The 15,430-nt window shown below is 38.2% G+C and overlaps 1 protein-coding gene across 1 annotated transcript in view; it reads right to left on the reverse strand.

Annotated features, from left to right (window-relative positions):
* Nucleotides 1-3,300: 3,300 nt before the first annotated feature.
* Nucleotides 3,301-15,430, reverse strand: part of tous (testes of unusual size) — a 196,028-nt gene continuing 183,898 nt past the window's right edge. Inside the window, exons 14-15 of the mRNA XM_090411201.1 lie at nt 3,533-3,706; nt 3,301-3,324 (exon numbers count right to left, since the gene is read on the reverse strand). Coding sequence (XP_090267327.1) covers nt 3,301-3,324; nt 3,533-3,706 — 198 coding nt within the window. The remainder of the gene's footprint in view (nt 3,325-3,532; nt 3,707-15,430) is intronic.

A 15,430-nucleotide genomic window follows, 5' to 3' on the forward strand; every position in this document is an offset into this window, starting at 1 on the left:
AGCGACCAAATCTGTGCACAGTAATCCATATCAGAGCCTGATCAAGGCCTTATACAATGGAATCATAACCTCTCTATTTCTGCATGTCAGGATTCTCTGCATCATTACTATTATTCGATGTGATGTCTTCACAATTTGTGCAATGTGACCTCTGAATTTCAAGTCATTGTCCACCATCACTCCTAGATCTCTCATCTCCTCTACTTCTGTTAAAGTTTCCCCACCAAGTGTATACTTTGCATCTCATCATTGCTTACCAAATCTCAAATCCTTAAACTTGGCAACATTGAACTGACGGTTCCACTTATCTGCCCATTCATACAATCTATTCAAGTCCTCTTGTAAGGCATTAACATCAGTTTGACTATGCATTGCCCTCCCCAGTTTTGCATCATCCAAGCAGCTGGATGTCACTAGTTAAACCCAACCCAATATCATTAACATACAAATTGAACAATGGCCCCAAAACTGATCCCTGTGGCACACCACTGGTGACCTTTCTCTTTCTGATACACAACTTTCTGATACCTATCCGACAGCCAGTCACTGATCTAACACAGAAGTCTGTTATCCAATCCCATCTGTTTATTTATTTAAGAGCTTGTCATGTGGCAGCCTCAAAAGTATTTTCCAATATCCAAGTATACAACACTGTATATGCATCTCCCTTGTCTAAGGTATTCGTCACCTTGTTATAGCACATAAATAAGATAGTGATAAATGATCTCCTCTTAACAAACCCAAGCTGATAACCACAGAGAATACTGCTGTTATAAACCCATTTCTGTATCCTATTCTCACAATCTCTCCAGGACCTTCACCACAATTCCAGATATACAGATCAGCCTATAATTTGAAGCTACAGTCTTATGACCGCCTTTATGCAGTGGAACAATTTTACCCTCCTTCCACTCCTTTGGAACCTGTGCTGTTGCAAAACTCTTATTAAACAGACAAGCCAATGATACTGCCAGTTCCCTGGAACATTCCCTTAAGATGTGTTGTGATATGTCACCAAATCCTATCGCCTTATTAACATCAAGGTTATTTATTTCCTCAAATACCTCCTCACAATTAAGCTATCCTCTCCTATGTCCTCTACACTTGAGTTCCTCATGATTCCACCCTGATCAGGATGAAACACCCTTATAAATTGATCACTGAATACCTCAACAATGTCTTCTGCAGTAGTTACCATTCTACCACTTTCATCCCTTAACTTCATCTTTCCATGATCATTTTTTCCTCTACTTGCCACATAATCTAAAAAACTTGCTAGGATTTTTTTTAGCCTGATTTGCCAATTTCTGCTCATACTCTACTTTTGTTTTCCTTACTAACTGAGTCACTCTCCTGGCTTGTTCTTTATATTCTTTATGTGACTGATTACCATTATTCATCTTGTACTTCCTCCAAAGTACTTTCTTTTTCCAGATTTCATGCTTAAGCTTCACATTCATTTATTTTACACCTACCTTATTCAGCCTTTTGGCCTTTGAAATACTTTCATAAATTGATGCTGTTATGTATTTCTTTGTAAGTTCCTATGCAGCATTTATTTCCTTACTGCTCAACTCCTCGTTCCATGTTATAGCTCGAAGTTGTCTCCTAAGCTTGTCATAATCACCAGCCTTATAATTCCACCTATATTCTTTCCTCGCAAAAGTTTGCATATGACTAGCCATAACACAGGTGATTACTTCATGATCACTTTCACCAACTACAGTAAAATGTGAAATCCCTCTAACAATTACATCCTCTGGTGAAATGATGAGATCTAGAACTCTTGATCCTCGCGTGCCTTTCTTTACGTGCTACCTGAGGTAGTTATCTCTCAAGAACTCGAGAAATTCATTTTCCTTATTCCCAAATGCTATCTCTTCATTCCAATCTATACCACCATAATTAAAATCACCTATAATAATTACCCTTCCTTTGTTCACTAATCCAAGTTGTTTATACATTTCTTCATCACCACCTTCCACATTCCCAGACCAATAGCAACATCCAACTAAATGTCTTCCTCTCAACCTCCACGTTACACCACACTGCGTCATAACCATTGCCACTATTTTCCCCTATCATGTCTACCTTATGTGGACTTAATTCCCCTGCTATCATCAGCAGCACTACCCCCCACTAAACAAACACAACAGTTCGTTTTTAGGTCTATAGCCAGTCCTATCCAAGCCATATGTTGGTTGTGATTTCCCCACTACACCTGCCAAATCACCTTTATCACTGCTTACCACATAAGCTCCTCACACAGCTCCGCCAGCATACCATTCATGATTTTTGCTCTCCACCACAACTCATCATCATCATACCTGGGTAACACACTGACCTTTCCTACTACTGCTATCTTTCACTCTTCTCAATAGTCTCCTGATATTCAATGCTCAGTCTCCAATTCTCCACCCACATTGCAATATACTCCATCTTCATACCCACATTCACTGCCACTTTCAACATTCACTCTCTCTATGCCATGTCTCCCTGTCTACCTGTGCTCCCCCCCCCCCCTGTTTCCTTGTTCCTCTTGTATTCCCATTCTCTCTTCCTCTCTCTCACTATTACTGTTTCCACTGCAAAGCACTTCTGCCTCTTCAGTACCACTCTCCTGATTTTTCTCTTCATCTCTTCCTTCTGATCTCTGGCACGCATAACACACGCTGTACTTCCACACACCATACTTTCATCCAACACACTCACTCCAAAGCCATTCAAATGCAACCCATCATGCCTGTATAATTTCATTCTTCCCTCAAACACATGACATACATCCACAACCTCCATTCCCTTCTCCTCACACAGCTCCGCCAGCATACCATTCATGATTTTTGCTCTCCACCACAACTCCTCCTCATCATACCTGGGTAACACACTGACCTTTCCTACTTCTGCTATCTTTCACTCTTCTCAATAGTCTCCTGATATTCGTCCTCACATCCTTCTTATGTCCAGTTAGATCATTCATCTCAGTTAGACCATTCGAAATGAAAGAGCTAAAGACAGAAGAAATGAAAGAAGTTGGCACATGCAGCAAAGAACTTTAAAGGTTCAGCTAGCAGAAGAAGAAGTATGCTAGTAATAAATTTATGTCCATATATATGGCTGTAGTCATGAAAATGTTTTCATATACAGGTCAAAATGTAGTTCATCCTTAGCTTTTGTGCACCAGTGTATATATCTCTCAATTTATATTTACAATATTGAACTTTCAAATATATAATAAATTACTGTATTATTTAAATATAGGTAGTAAATGAATTTTAAATTAATTTCATTGCCTGGCTACTACTATCCTGTAAGGCTACTACTATCCTGTTTATTAGATGGTCTTAAAATTCAATATTCAAGAATGCTGCAAAACAATCTCTAGAAGTAGGCTCCAGAGATCTAATCCCCCACCCACAATACTAACATACTAGAAGTTAAAGCTGTTGGTGGGCAAAATTCACAAAAAAAGGGTAAAAAAAGTTTATTTAAGAGTTAAAAAATAAATACAGGAAATTCTAGCCGATGTACTTACCTTTTTGTTAAGAATGGTATTCTGACCTTTCAAATCTATGATGGTATCCCTTTCTTCTCGAAGACAGCGTTCATATTTTGCTCTCAACTCCAAAATCTCTTGATCTGTACCATCCTCCATCTGTTTGAAAACTTCATCATGCACCTCCTGTTTTTGCATTGCTTTCAATCTTTCCTAAAATAATACATTATAACTAAGTATTGTGGGTGATTTTTCTTTTTTATTCAAGAAAATTAGTTCCAAAAAAATTAAGAAAATACACAATATTCTCAAAAACTCAGCTATAGTTCTAAAAACAGAAGGGTCAACACAAATAATAATAATAATTATTATTATTATTAACCTTCATGGAGTCAGAGACCCATCATGGGAGGTACATAATATTGCACACAATGATGCTCATCTAACCATGCACCTTAAACTGATTCAAGGTGTTTACATTCATGACATACTCATGCAGTGCATTCCACTCACTAACCAAGCGGAAATTAATCAATCTGCACATGAACCTGATTATCTTTGAATGAGAATGTTAGCATACATTATTGAAAAGAATGAGTATCTTTTCCACCTAATTATTAGCAATGGACTGAAAATACTTTTCTTGGCATTGTTAATGCCATTTGCTTTTCTGATGATGTGAATGATAGTAACCATAATGAAAACTAGGAATAATGAAAATATGGTTAATACCATTATGACACAACACATTGTTTGAGCAGCTCTGAGTCTAAGAAGTAATACAGTTTGAAAAAAAATTATTATTTCAAATTATTTGAAATAATAATTTTTTTTCCTGTTTTTTTTTCAAATAATTCTCCCACATTACTTTACCCCCACTTTCCCAAACCCCCTTTCTTTATAGCTTAACAGCAAATGTATGCATATCGCCGAGATAAGGAGCCAACAACATCCAAAAAAGGTATGTTCAAATTTTCCTCCTATATTATTCTTCATATATTAGTTTTATAACAGTATATATCAGTAATGCCCTAAGATTTGAGAAAAAAGCCAATGACAATGTAAAAAAGGGGCACTCCTAAATGAAAGTAGGCTATATCAGCCATAAAAATAATAGTTTATCTTAGAGGAGTAACATGGGAATTTTCCCAGAAATAATACCTATAAAAATATTATTTCTTGTTAAGTTATATGTATTATTTGTCATCATCTGAACAAATTTAGGTATAGGCTTTTTATGTCTTCTTCCTGCTCCTGCTTTGCAGAAGAGGTTGAACTTTCCATCTTTATCCTCAAGGGCTCACTTTAGTGAGTACGGGAGCAGCGAACCTGAGGTATCTGATGCTGAACCCTGCCTTACTTCACGTAATATACATCTGTATACTATCTGTAGACCGTTCCCTACTCTTCTTTCTTTCTGGTTCCTTTCTTTCTTTCTTTCTCCAATGTTATTAGAGCACTCAAGGGCTAGGGGTGAATCTTTCCTATTATAATATTTTCTTTCATCTCAGGCAGTGGGAGTCTGCTCTCCCTCCCAGAAGGCAGGTTTGAAAGCCTCAAGGTGGCAATCCCACCACCAAACTCACCCTGTGAATGGTTGGTAACCTATCCAGGGGAAATTTACAATTACTGGCAAAGCTCTGAAGAAGAAAAATAGGATGGACTTGATTGGAATTGATCTGGCTAATGGACAGCAACTTCGCTTGGAAAAATTTAAAAAATTCATTATTCATTATATTAAATTTGGGAGAGTAACTGCATAGAGATCTGACACAAAGTAGTTACAAGATGATTTGAATAATTTGGCTCTTGAGTAGATGAACAGGGACATGAGTTCAATGTCGTTTATTGTAAAGGCATGCACTATGCAAAAAAAGATGGAATGAATCATACTGTTCTTGGTAACTTTGTTCCAGGAAGTTGAAAAGACAAGAAATCTGGATCGGTACGGACAAAAAGCTGAAGTTCATGGGACACATTGGAAAAAAATTTTTTATTGTGTCCCAGAATATACCCAGAAAACTCCTGCCAAAATGAAGGACAATGACAAGTACAGATAAGGAAGCGAGAAAGTATATGTATAAAGCATTAATCAAGTCACATCTGGAATATAAAGCAACATTAGAGAGAGAGAGCACATTAAAGACAATTATGAGGCATCTCTTCAGTGAGACTATCGAAAGACTTTGGAATATTGAGTATGAGGACAGACTGAGGGAATGTGCTCTGCCAAACTTAGCAACCAAGAGAAAGAGGAGGAGGAGAAATGTTTGATGAGATAAACATACAGTGGCAATATTACATATTGTAATAGGTGACTGGTCCCATATGGAAACGTATAAGGATCATGTGAGTAAGAAAATGAAAAGTAGATTTTTTTGTATGGAGAGTGCTCAATGAGTGAAATGCATTGAAATATTGGGCTTCAAAGTGAGTTATATGTACTATGGCTTGTAAAGGCCATTGCTTCCTGTAATTTACCGTACTGGCAATTATGACAAGCTTAGGAGATTGCTTGGATCAGTGCCATGGCATGTACAACTGCAAGGGCTGGATGTTGATAGAGCATGGGAAGTGGTCAAGGAGCATTTACAGGAGGTTATGGCTGATTGTATACCTAGGGTCCGAATAGTAAAACAAGTAGGGGTTAAATGGATGAATAACACCATTAAGCTTGAGCAGCAAAAAAAGAAACAACTGTGGAGGGAATTCAAAGAAAGGGGTGACCTGCAGACACACGAACGGTATAAAGTGCAGGCCAGAAGGGTAACGAGTGTGGTAAAAAAAGCAAAAGCGGATTATGAAAGGAAACTAGCTATGCAAGCTAAAGAGAATCCCAAACAGTTCTTTTAATATGCTGAAAGCAAGAAAAAACTGTACGCGGCAAAATGATTTTAAGGAATGACAATGGTAAGGAGGTCACTGAATCAGTCGATATAGTGGAGTTACTGAGCGAGCACTTTGCAAAAGTATATCATCCAGCTGGTGACATTGAAAAAATGAAGGAACCATTAGTTTATACTGGAATTGTGATGTATGATGTGAAGGTGAATAGTCTATTACACAACCTTATTGTAAATACATTTGTGGGATTGGATGGTATACTGGCACGGGTCTTGCATGAATCGGCTAAGGAATTATCAGTGACCTTGACCATGTTGTTTAATCTGAGTCTCAGGTCTGGTTTAGTCCCAAAGGTGTGGAAAGAGGGGAAAATAGTTTCACTGCATAATGGAGGATCCAAGACAACGGTTGCAAATTACCGACTGATCAGCATATCAGGAGTCGTTGTCAAGGTCTTGGAGAAAGTAGTCAAGGGAAAAATACAGGAATGGATTGATGAAAATGAGATACTGTACGGGGGACAGCATGTAAAGGGTAGATCATGCCTCAGTAACTTGCTCAAGTTTTATAACAAGGTGACGGCTGAACTGGATAGGGGTAATGGGTTTACAGTGATACTGCTGGACTTGTCAAAGGCCTTTGACAGGATACCACACGGAATTCTAATCCGTAAACTACAACATATAGGAATGGATATAGGGTTGGTGAGATGGATAGGTGGGTGGTTGATGGAGAGATATCAAAGAGTAGCTTATTCAGGAGTAGAGTCCAAAAGACGGCCTGTAACCAGTGGTGTGCCGCAGGGTTCTGTTATTGGACCACTGCTGTTTAATTTGTTCGTTAATGATATAGGAAAGGATCTAAGAGGAACAGTTCATTTGCTCGCTGATGATGCACAGTTGGGTAGGGCAATAGTGAATGCAGAAGATGTCAAAATTTTGCAGGATGACTTGGATAAATTGAGTTCTGGGCTAAGGAGAATGGATGTCAATTTAATGTGGCAAAATGTAAGGTTATACATTTTGGGGTGAAAAGATTAGCAGCAGTATACCACATTGGTGGAACTGTACTCCAGGAGATTGATGAGGCCAGTGAATTGGGAGTGTTGGTGGATAGGAAGATGAAGTTTAGGCGGCACATTGCAAAAGTAGCTAAATCAGCTCATCAACTCACTTGGTTGTTGAAAAATACCTTGACGAGCACAGACAAGCAAGTTATTGTACCTCTGTACTGAGCCTTGATAAGACCTCATCTCGACAACTGTGCCCAGATTTGGTCACCTAGGGTTCTTCTTGATGGGGAGGAGATGGAGAGGATCCAGAGGCAAGTGACTAAGATGATAGCAGGTCTATGGAATGAACCATATGAGAACAGGTTGAAGATTTGTGGGTTGCAGAAATTAGTTGATAGGCAGAAAAGGGGAGATATGATTGAGACATTCAAATTGCTAAAAGTTTCTATAGGATTAATTCAGAGGATATTTTTGAGATCAGGACTGGTGGTGGGAGAACTAGGGGACACCTATGGAAGCTGGGCAAGAGTGTGGTTAGCAGGGGTGTTAGAGCTGGGTTCTTTACTTTCATCATCATCATCATCATCATCAAATTCCTGCCATGTACCCTCAAGGGGTGTACAGGATATGACAGTACTACATGAAAAAATTACATCATTACTAACTTCCTATCTACAATTTTCCTCCAAATAAGTCTGTTACTTGTCAAGACTCCAACATTTTCAGATCTTATATTTCTATCGTCTAAGGCACTTTGTACCGTATCAATCCACCTATATCTTGGTCTTCCTCTGGGTCGTTTCCCTGCCAACCTGGCAGAGAACACTTGTTTTGCTAATCTTTCCTCTCCCATTCTATTTAAGTGACCATACCATCTGAGATTAGCTCTGCTAACACACTCCTGGATGCTGACAATGTCAAGTTCTTTCCTAATATCCTCATTTTTAATATGATATTGCCATTGATGCCATCTGTTCACGCCTCTAATCTTTCTCAGGACTCTCATATCTGCGGTCTCTAGTCTTTGGTCAAGTGTTTTACTTCTGACCCAGCTCTCAGATCCATAAGTTAAAATTGGTTTGAACACAGTCTTGTATACAGCTAATTTAGTGTTCCGACTAATTTCTTTCTTATTCCATATGAATTTATTCAATTGACTTCCCACGATACCAGCTTTGCTGATTCTGTTGTCTATTTCTATATTTAGTTTACCATCTTCAGTAAAAATTGTGCCTAAGTAGCTGAAATGTTTTACTTGTTCCACAGGTTCTCCATTCACAACACAGTTGACATTTTCAATGATTCTGCCTATTTTCATTGTCTTTGTCTTTTTATTGCTGACCTTCATACCATATCTATTACAACAGCTATTCAATTTAGTCAGAGAATCTTGCAGACTTGTAGCGGATTTATTTAGAAGTATAACATCATCCGCATAAAGCAAAGAGCTGACATTAACATCTCCAATTTTGATATCAGGTTTAATACCACATTCCTTCATAATGTGATCCATATAGATAATGAATAACAGAGGGGATAATGTACATCCTTGTCTCACACCAGATTTAACATTAAACCATCTTCCTGTACTTCCTTCAATTCTAACTGCTGACTCACAACTCAAATAAAGACTAAGTATTGCTTGATATAATGCCCCATTGACACCATATAACTGCAGCGTATTGAATAGCTTCTCTCTTGGCACCTTGTCATATGCCTTTTCGAAATCGACAAAACTTAAATACAGATCTTTGTTATATTCCCATGCTTTCTCGACTATTTGTCGTAAAGTGAAGATCTGATCCTGACAGCCTCTATTTGGCCTGAATCCAGCTTGTTCTTCACCAAGCTTTTCTTCCACAATTCTTCTCAACCGTTTCTCAAGTATACTTGCATAGATCTTGCCAGGAACACTCAGTAGGGAAATACCTCTGTAATTCTCACATTCAGTTTTATTTCCCTTTTTATATATGGGTACTATGAGAGCTCTACTCCAATCATTGGGAATTCGTCCCTCTGTCCATGCTTTCTGAACTATGCAGTGCAGCCACTGTAAGACTCTTATACCACCATACTTCAGCATTTCTGGTCGAATATCATCTACTCCTGCTGCCTTTCCACATTTCAAGCCTTTGATGGCTTTTTCAACTTCAAGTATGGATATGTATTCCTGACTGCATGCCTGGTCAGTGTTTTTTATCACTGTGCTGTCATCACTGCTTGTTTCATTTAGCAGTTTTTCAAAGTAATTACTCCATACTTCAAGGATATCTTTTTCTCCTGTTTTCATTTCACCTTTATCATCTCTAATTCCTTTTACAGCACTCTTTCCTCCATTCCTAAGCTTCTTCAACAACCTCCAGAATATTTTGCCACCTTCTTGATATTTATTTTCTATATTCTTGCCAAAGTCCTCCCATGACTTTTGTTTAGCTAGTTTTACACACTGTTTAGCTTTTTTACATTTGTCTCTGTATTCTGTAAGAGTAAAAGCTGACTTATTTGCCAGGAACTTTTGATATGCTTTCTTCTTTTCCTTGACTGCCTCTTTAACTTCCTGTGTCCACCAGGGAGTTCTGATTTTTTTATCTTTGCACACAACCTCACCACATGCCTCTCTGGCAGAATCAATCAATGTTTCCTTCAGAGTTTGCCACTGAATCTCCAAGGTTTGATTCCTGTTCTCAAACTCTTTCATTTTCTTTTCAATAATATTTCTGTATTTTAGTCTACAGTTTACATCTGAGAGCTGCTCAACTTTTATTCGCTTTAAAACTTTCTTACATGTTATTCTTTTCAATATGAAATTCAATTTTATCCTGCTCAAGACTAAATAGTGATCACTTCCAATTTCAAATCCTCTGTACACTCTGGTGTCCTGCACCAGGGAGAAAACATCACTATCAACAATAACATAGTCAATGAGACTTTTCTTATTCCTAGCCTCTTCTCTCCATGTGAATTTGTGCACATTTTTATGTTGGAACATGGTGTTAGTAATAACCAGTCCATGTCCTGAGCAGAAATCCAACAGATATTTGCCATTATTATTAGCTTTGCTCTTTTCTCCAAATTTTCCCAAAATATTTTTGTATGTCTCACAATCATTTCCTACTCTACTATTTAGATCCCCAACAAGGACCAACTTTTCCTTTTTCATTGTGTCAGTTGCTTTTTCTAAAGCCTCAAAAAATTCCTCCACTTCTACCTTAGTAGAACCTTCTGTGGGACCATAGGCACAAATAAGTCTCATTGTCCAGTTCCCCATTCTCATATTTGCCCACATTACTCTACTTGAGACTGACTGCCATTCAAGAAGATTAGCCTCGTATTTTGTGTTGAATACTATGGCTACTCCTTCTTTTCCTTGATTGTTATTGCCTGAATATAACATTTTGTATTTATTGCTCAGAAAGATCTCACCAGTTTTGGTCTTTTTTGTTTCAGTCACCCCTATTATGTCGATCTGGTACTTATCTAATTCCTCAGCTAGCTCCATTTCTTTGCCATTCAGGCTTCTTACGTTGATAGTACCGATCTTTAACTCTGGTGATGTTGAGTTGGGGTTTGTTTTCAGATTTGTTCCAGTAGCTGACTTTTCGCTGTTCGCCCTGGTTCCCTGGCGAAAACAACGGGGGCCTTGTTTAACCGGGCGACGCCCCAGCCGGCATGAAATTTTGTCATGTTGTACCATCATTTTTTTATTTTGGTTTAACCAATAAGAATACAATTTGGTCGGCTAAATCCCAAATTGCCAGCCCATCCTCGTTCGTTCAGTATCAAAGTAGATACCCAACAGGGTGCACCACGAGAAGGTGAGGATTGGACATTAGGTCAGAAGCCCTGGTCGGTTCTCCGCATTCCTTTAAAGGCTATGTGGAGGTCTCCTCTCAGTTATACAGCTTTGACCCTTAAGCACCCCCTTTACTTTTAGAGTGGTAAATGAGTGGAATAAGCTGCCAGAGTCTGTTGTGGGTGCTATGACGGTGAGTGAGTTCAAGGCAAGGTATGATAGATACTGTGAGAATGTTGTATAGTTGTGTGGACATGATGTTTAAGGGCCTCCCTCAGTGAGTCTAAGGACTCCCTGCAGTCGCCCGTAATAATAAAATAATAGTAATGACTCTTCTGTCTCCTGGAGGCTTAGAAGTAATACCACTGCAATAGTATTAGTATCTTTTTCAAGCTCAATACTAAGTAAAAAACAACAACAGATTATTGAGTATTGAGAAAGATATTGGTGATAATTTTAAGAAGTTACTGTTTTATTGTGTAAGATGCTGGTAGCCATACTACTGTGCTTAGATTTGGTTTGGTTACTTCAGTTTTGTGGAAGGAAGGGTTTAGGTATAGCTAACCAAGCAATTATTATCATCATCATCATCAAATTCCTGCCATGTACCCTCAAGGGGTGTACAGGATATGACAGTACTACATTAAAAAAAATTACACCATTACTAACTTCCTATGTACAATTTTCCTCCAAATCAGACTGTTACTTGTCAAGACTCCAACATTATCAGATCTTATATTTCTATCCTCTAAAGCACTTTGTACCGTATCAATCCACCTATATCTTGGTCTTCCTCTGGGTCGTTTTCCTGCCAACCTGGCAGAGAACACTTGTTTTGCTAATTTTTCCTCTCCCATTCAATTTTAGTGACCATACCACCTGAGATTAGCTCTGCTAAGGCATTCCTGGATGCTGACAATGTCAAGTTCTTTCCTAATATCCTCATTTTTAATATGATATTGCCATTGATGCCATCTGTTCACACCTCTAATCTTTCTCAGGACTCTCATATCTGCGGTCTCTAGTCTTTGGTCAAGTGTTTTACTTCTGACCCAGCTCTCAGATCCATAAGTTAAAACTGGTTTGAACACTGTCTTGTATACAGCTAATTTAGTGTTCCGACTAATTTCTCTCTTATTCCATATGAATTTATTCAATTGACTTCCCACCATACCAGCTTTGCTGAGTCTGTTGTCTATTTCTATATTTAATTTACCATCTTGAGTAAAAATCGTGCCTAAGTAGCTGAAATGTTTTACTTGTTCCACAGGTTCTCCATTCACAACACAGTTGACATTTTCAATGATTCTGCCTATTTTCATTGTCTTTGTCGTTTTATTGCTGACCTACATACTATTACTTCATATCTATTACAACAGCTATTCAATTTAGTCAGAGAATCTTGCAGACTTGTAGCGGATTTATTTAGAAGTATAATATCATCTGCATAAAGCAAAGAGCTGACATTAACATCTCCAATTTTGATATCAGGTTTAATACCACTTTCCTTCATAATGTGATCCATATAGATAATGAATAACAGAGGGGATAATGTACATCCTTGTCTCACACCAGATTTAACATTAAACCATCTTCCTGTACTTCCTTCAATTCTAACTGCTGACTTACAACTCAAATAAAGACCAAGTATTGCTTGATATAATGCCCCATTGACACTATATAACTGTAGCGTATTGAATAGCTTCTCTCTTGGCACCTTGTCATATGCCTTTTCCAAATCGACAAAACTTAAATACAGATCTCTGTTATGTTCCCACGCTTTCTCGACTATTTGTCGTAAAGTGAAGATCTGATCGTGACAGCCTCTATTTGGCCTGAATCCAGCTTGTTCTTCACCAAGCTTTTCTTCCACAATTCTTCTCAACCGTTTCTCAAGTATACTTGCATAGATCTTGCCAGGAACACTCAGTAGGGAAATACCTCTGTAATTCTCATATTCAGTTTTATTTCCCTTTTTATATATGGGTATACTATGAGAGCTCTACTCCAATCATCGGGAATTCGTCCCTCTGTCCAGGCTTTATGAACTATGCAGTGCAGCCACTGTAAGACTTTCATACCACCATACTTCAGCATTTCTGGTCGAATATCATCAACTCCTGCTGCCTTTCCACATTTCAAGCCTTTGATGGCTTTTTCTACTTCAAGTATGGATATGTATTCCTGACTGCATGCCTGGTCAGTGTTTTTTATCACTGTGTTGTCATCGCTGCTTGTTTCATTTAGCAGTTTTTCAAAGTATTTACTCCATACTTCAAGGATATCTTTTTCTCCCATTTTCATGTCACCTTTGTCATCTCTAACTCCTTTTACAGCACTCTTTCCTCCATTCCTAAGCTTCTTCAACAACCTCCAGAATATTTTCCCACCTTCTTGATATTTATTTTCTATATTCTTGCCAAAGTCCTCCCATGACTTTTGTTTAGCTAGTTTTACACGCTGTTTAGCTTTCTTACATTTGTCTCTATATTCTGTAAGAGTAAAAGCTGACTTATTTGCCAGGAACTTTTGATATGCTTTTTTCTTTTTCTTCACTGCCTCTTTAACTTCCTGTGTCCACCAGGGAGTTCTGATTTTTTTATCCTTGCACACAACCTCACCACATGCCTCTCTGGCAGAATCAATCAATGTTTTCTTCAGAGTTTGCCACTGAATCTCCAAGGTTTGATTCCTGTTCTCACACTTTTTCATTTTCTTTTCAATAATCTTTCTGTATTTTAGTCTACAGTTCACATCTGAGAGCTGCTCAACTTTTATTCGCTTTAAAACTTTCTTACATGTTATTCTTTTCAATATGAAATTCAATTTTATCCTGCTCAAGACTAAATAGTGATCACTTCCAATTTCAAATCCTCTGTAAACTCTGGTGTGCTGCACCAGGGAGAAAACATCACTATCAACAATAACATAGTCAATGAGACTTTTCTTATTCCCAGCCTCTTCTCTCCATGTGAATTTGTGCACATTTTTATGTTGGATCATGGTGTTAGTAATAACCAGTCCATGTCCTGAGCAGAAATCCAACAGATATTTGCCATTATTATTAGCTTTGCTCTTTTCTCCAAATTTTCCCAAAATATTTTTGAATGTATTACAATCATTTCCTACATTTAGATTCCCAACAAGGACCAACTTTTCCTTTTTCATTGTGTCAGTTGCTTTTTCTAAAGCGTCAAAAAATTCCTCCACTTATACTTTAGTAGAATAGGCACAAATAAGTCTCATTATCCAGTTCCCCATTCTCATATTTGCCCACATGACTCTACTTGAGACTGACTGCCATTCAAGAAGATTAGCCTCGTATTTTGTGTTGAATACTATGGCTACTCCTTCTTTTCCTTGATTGTCATTGCCTGAATATAACATTTTGTATTTATTGCTCAGAAAAATCTCACCAGTTTTGGTCTTTTTTGTTTCAGTCATCCCTATTATGTCGATCTGGTACTTATCTAATTCCTCGGCTAGTTCCATTTCTTTGCCATTCAGGCTTCTTACGTTGATAGTACCGATCTTTAACTCTGGTGATGTTGAGTTGGGGTTTGTTTTCAGATTTGTTCCAGTAGCTGACTTTTCGCTGTTCGCCCTGGTTCCCTGGCGAAAACAACAGGGGCCTTGTTTAACCAGGCAATGCCCCAGCCGCTATGAAATATTGTCATGTAGTACCATCATTTTTTATTTTGGTTTAACCAATAAGAATACAATTTGGTCGGCTAAATCCCAAATTGCCAGCCCATCCTCATTCATTCAGTATCAAAGTAGATACCCAACAGGGTGCACCACGAGAAGGTGAGGATTGGACATTAGGTCAGAAGCCCTGGTCGGTTCTCCGCATTCCTTTAAAGGCTATGTGGAGGTCTCCTCTCAGTTATACAGCTTTGACCCTTAAGCACCCCAAGCAATTATTACTATTATATTAATATTATTCTTATTACCCTAGACCCCATGGATTCAAAGACTCATCTGGAAAGTCTTTTATCATACACAGCTCATCATACTGTGCTTTAAACATACTCAAATTCCCTATAAACACCACACTCTCAGGAAAGGCATTCCAATAATTCACATCTCTGAATGAAAAAAACCTGCCTCTCATTCCCCTACGCACACCCTCTTTATACAGTTTCCAGGGATAACCTCTAGTTCTCCCCTGATCTCCCACTATTTTCTGTAGAACTTCTCCAGCATTGATCCTATGACAACCCCTTACCAACTTGTAGGTCTCTATCATATCTCCCCTCTTCCTCCATCCCACCAGACTCTGCAAATC

The sequence above is a fragment of the Typopeltis vanoorti genome, chromosome 21 (assembly GCF_054136105.1).
Source record: "Typopeltis vanoorti isolate ZY-2024b chromosome 21, IOZ_Tvanoo_1.0, whole genome shotgun sequence".
NCBI classification, from domain to species: Eukaryota; Metazoa; Arthropoda; class Arachnida; order Uropygi; family Thelyphonidae; genus Typopeltis; species Typopeltis vanoorti.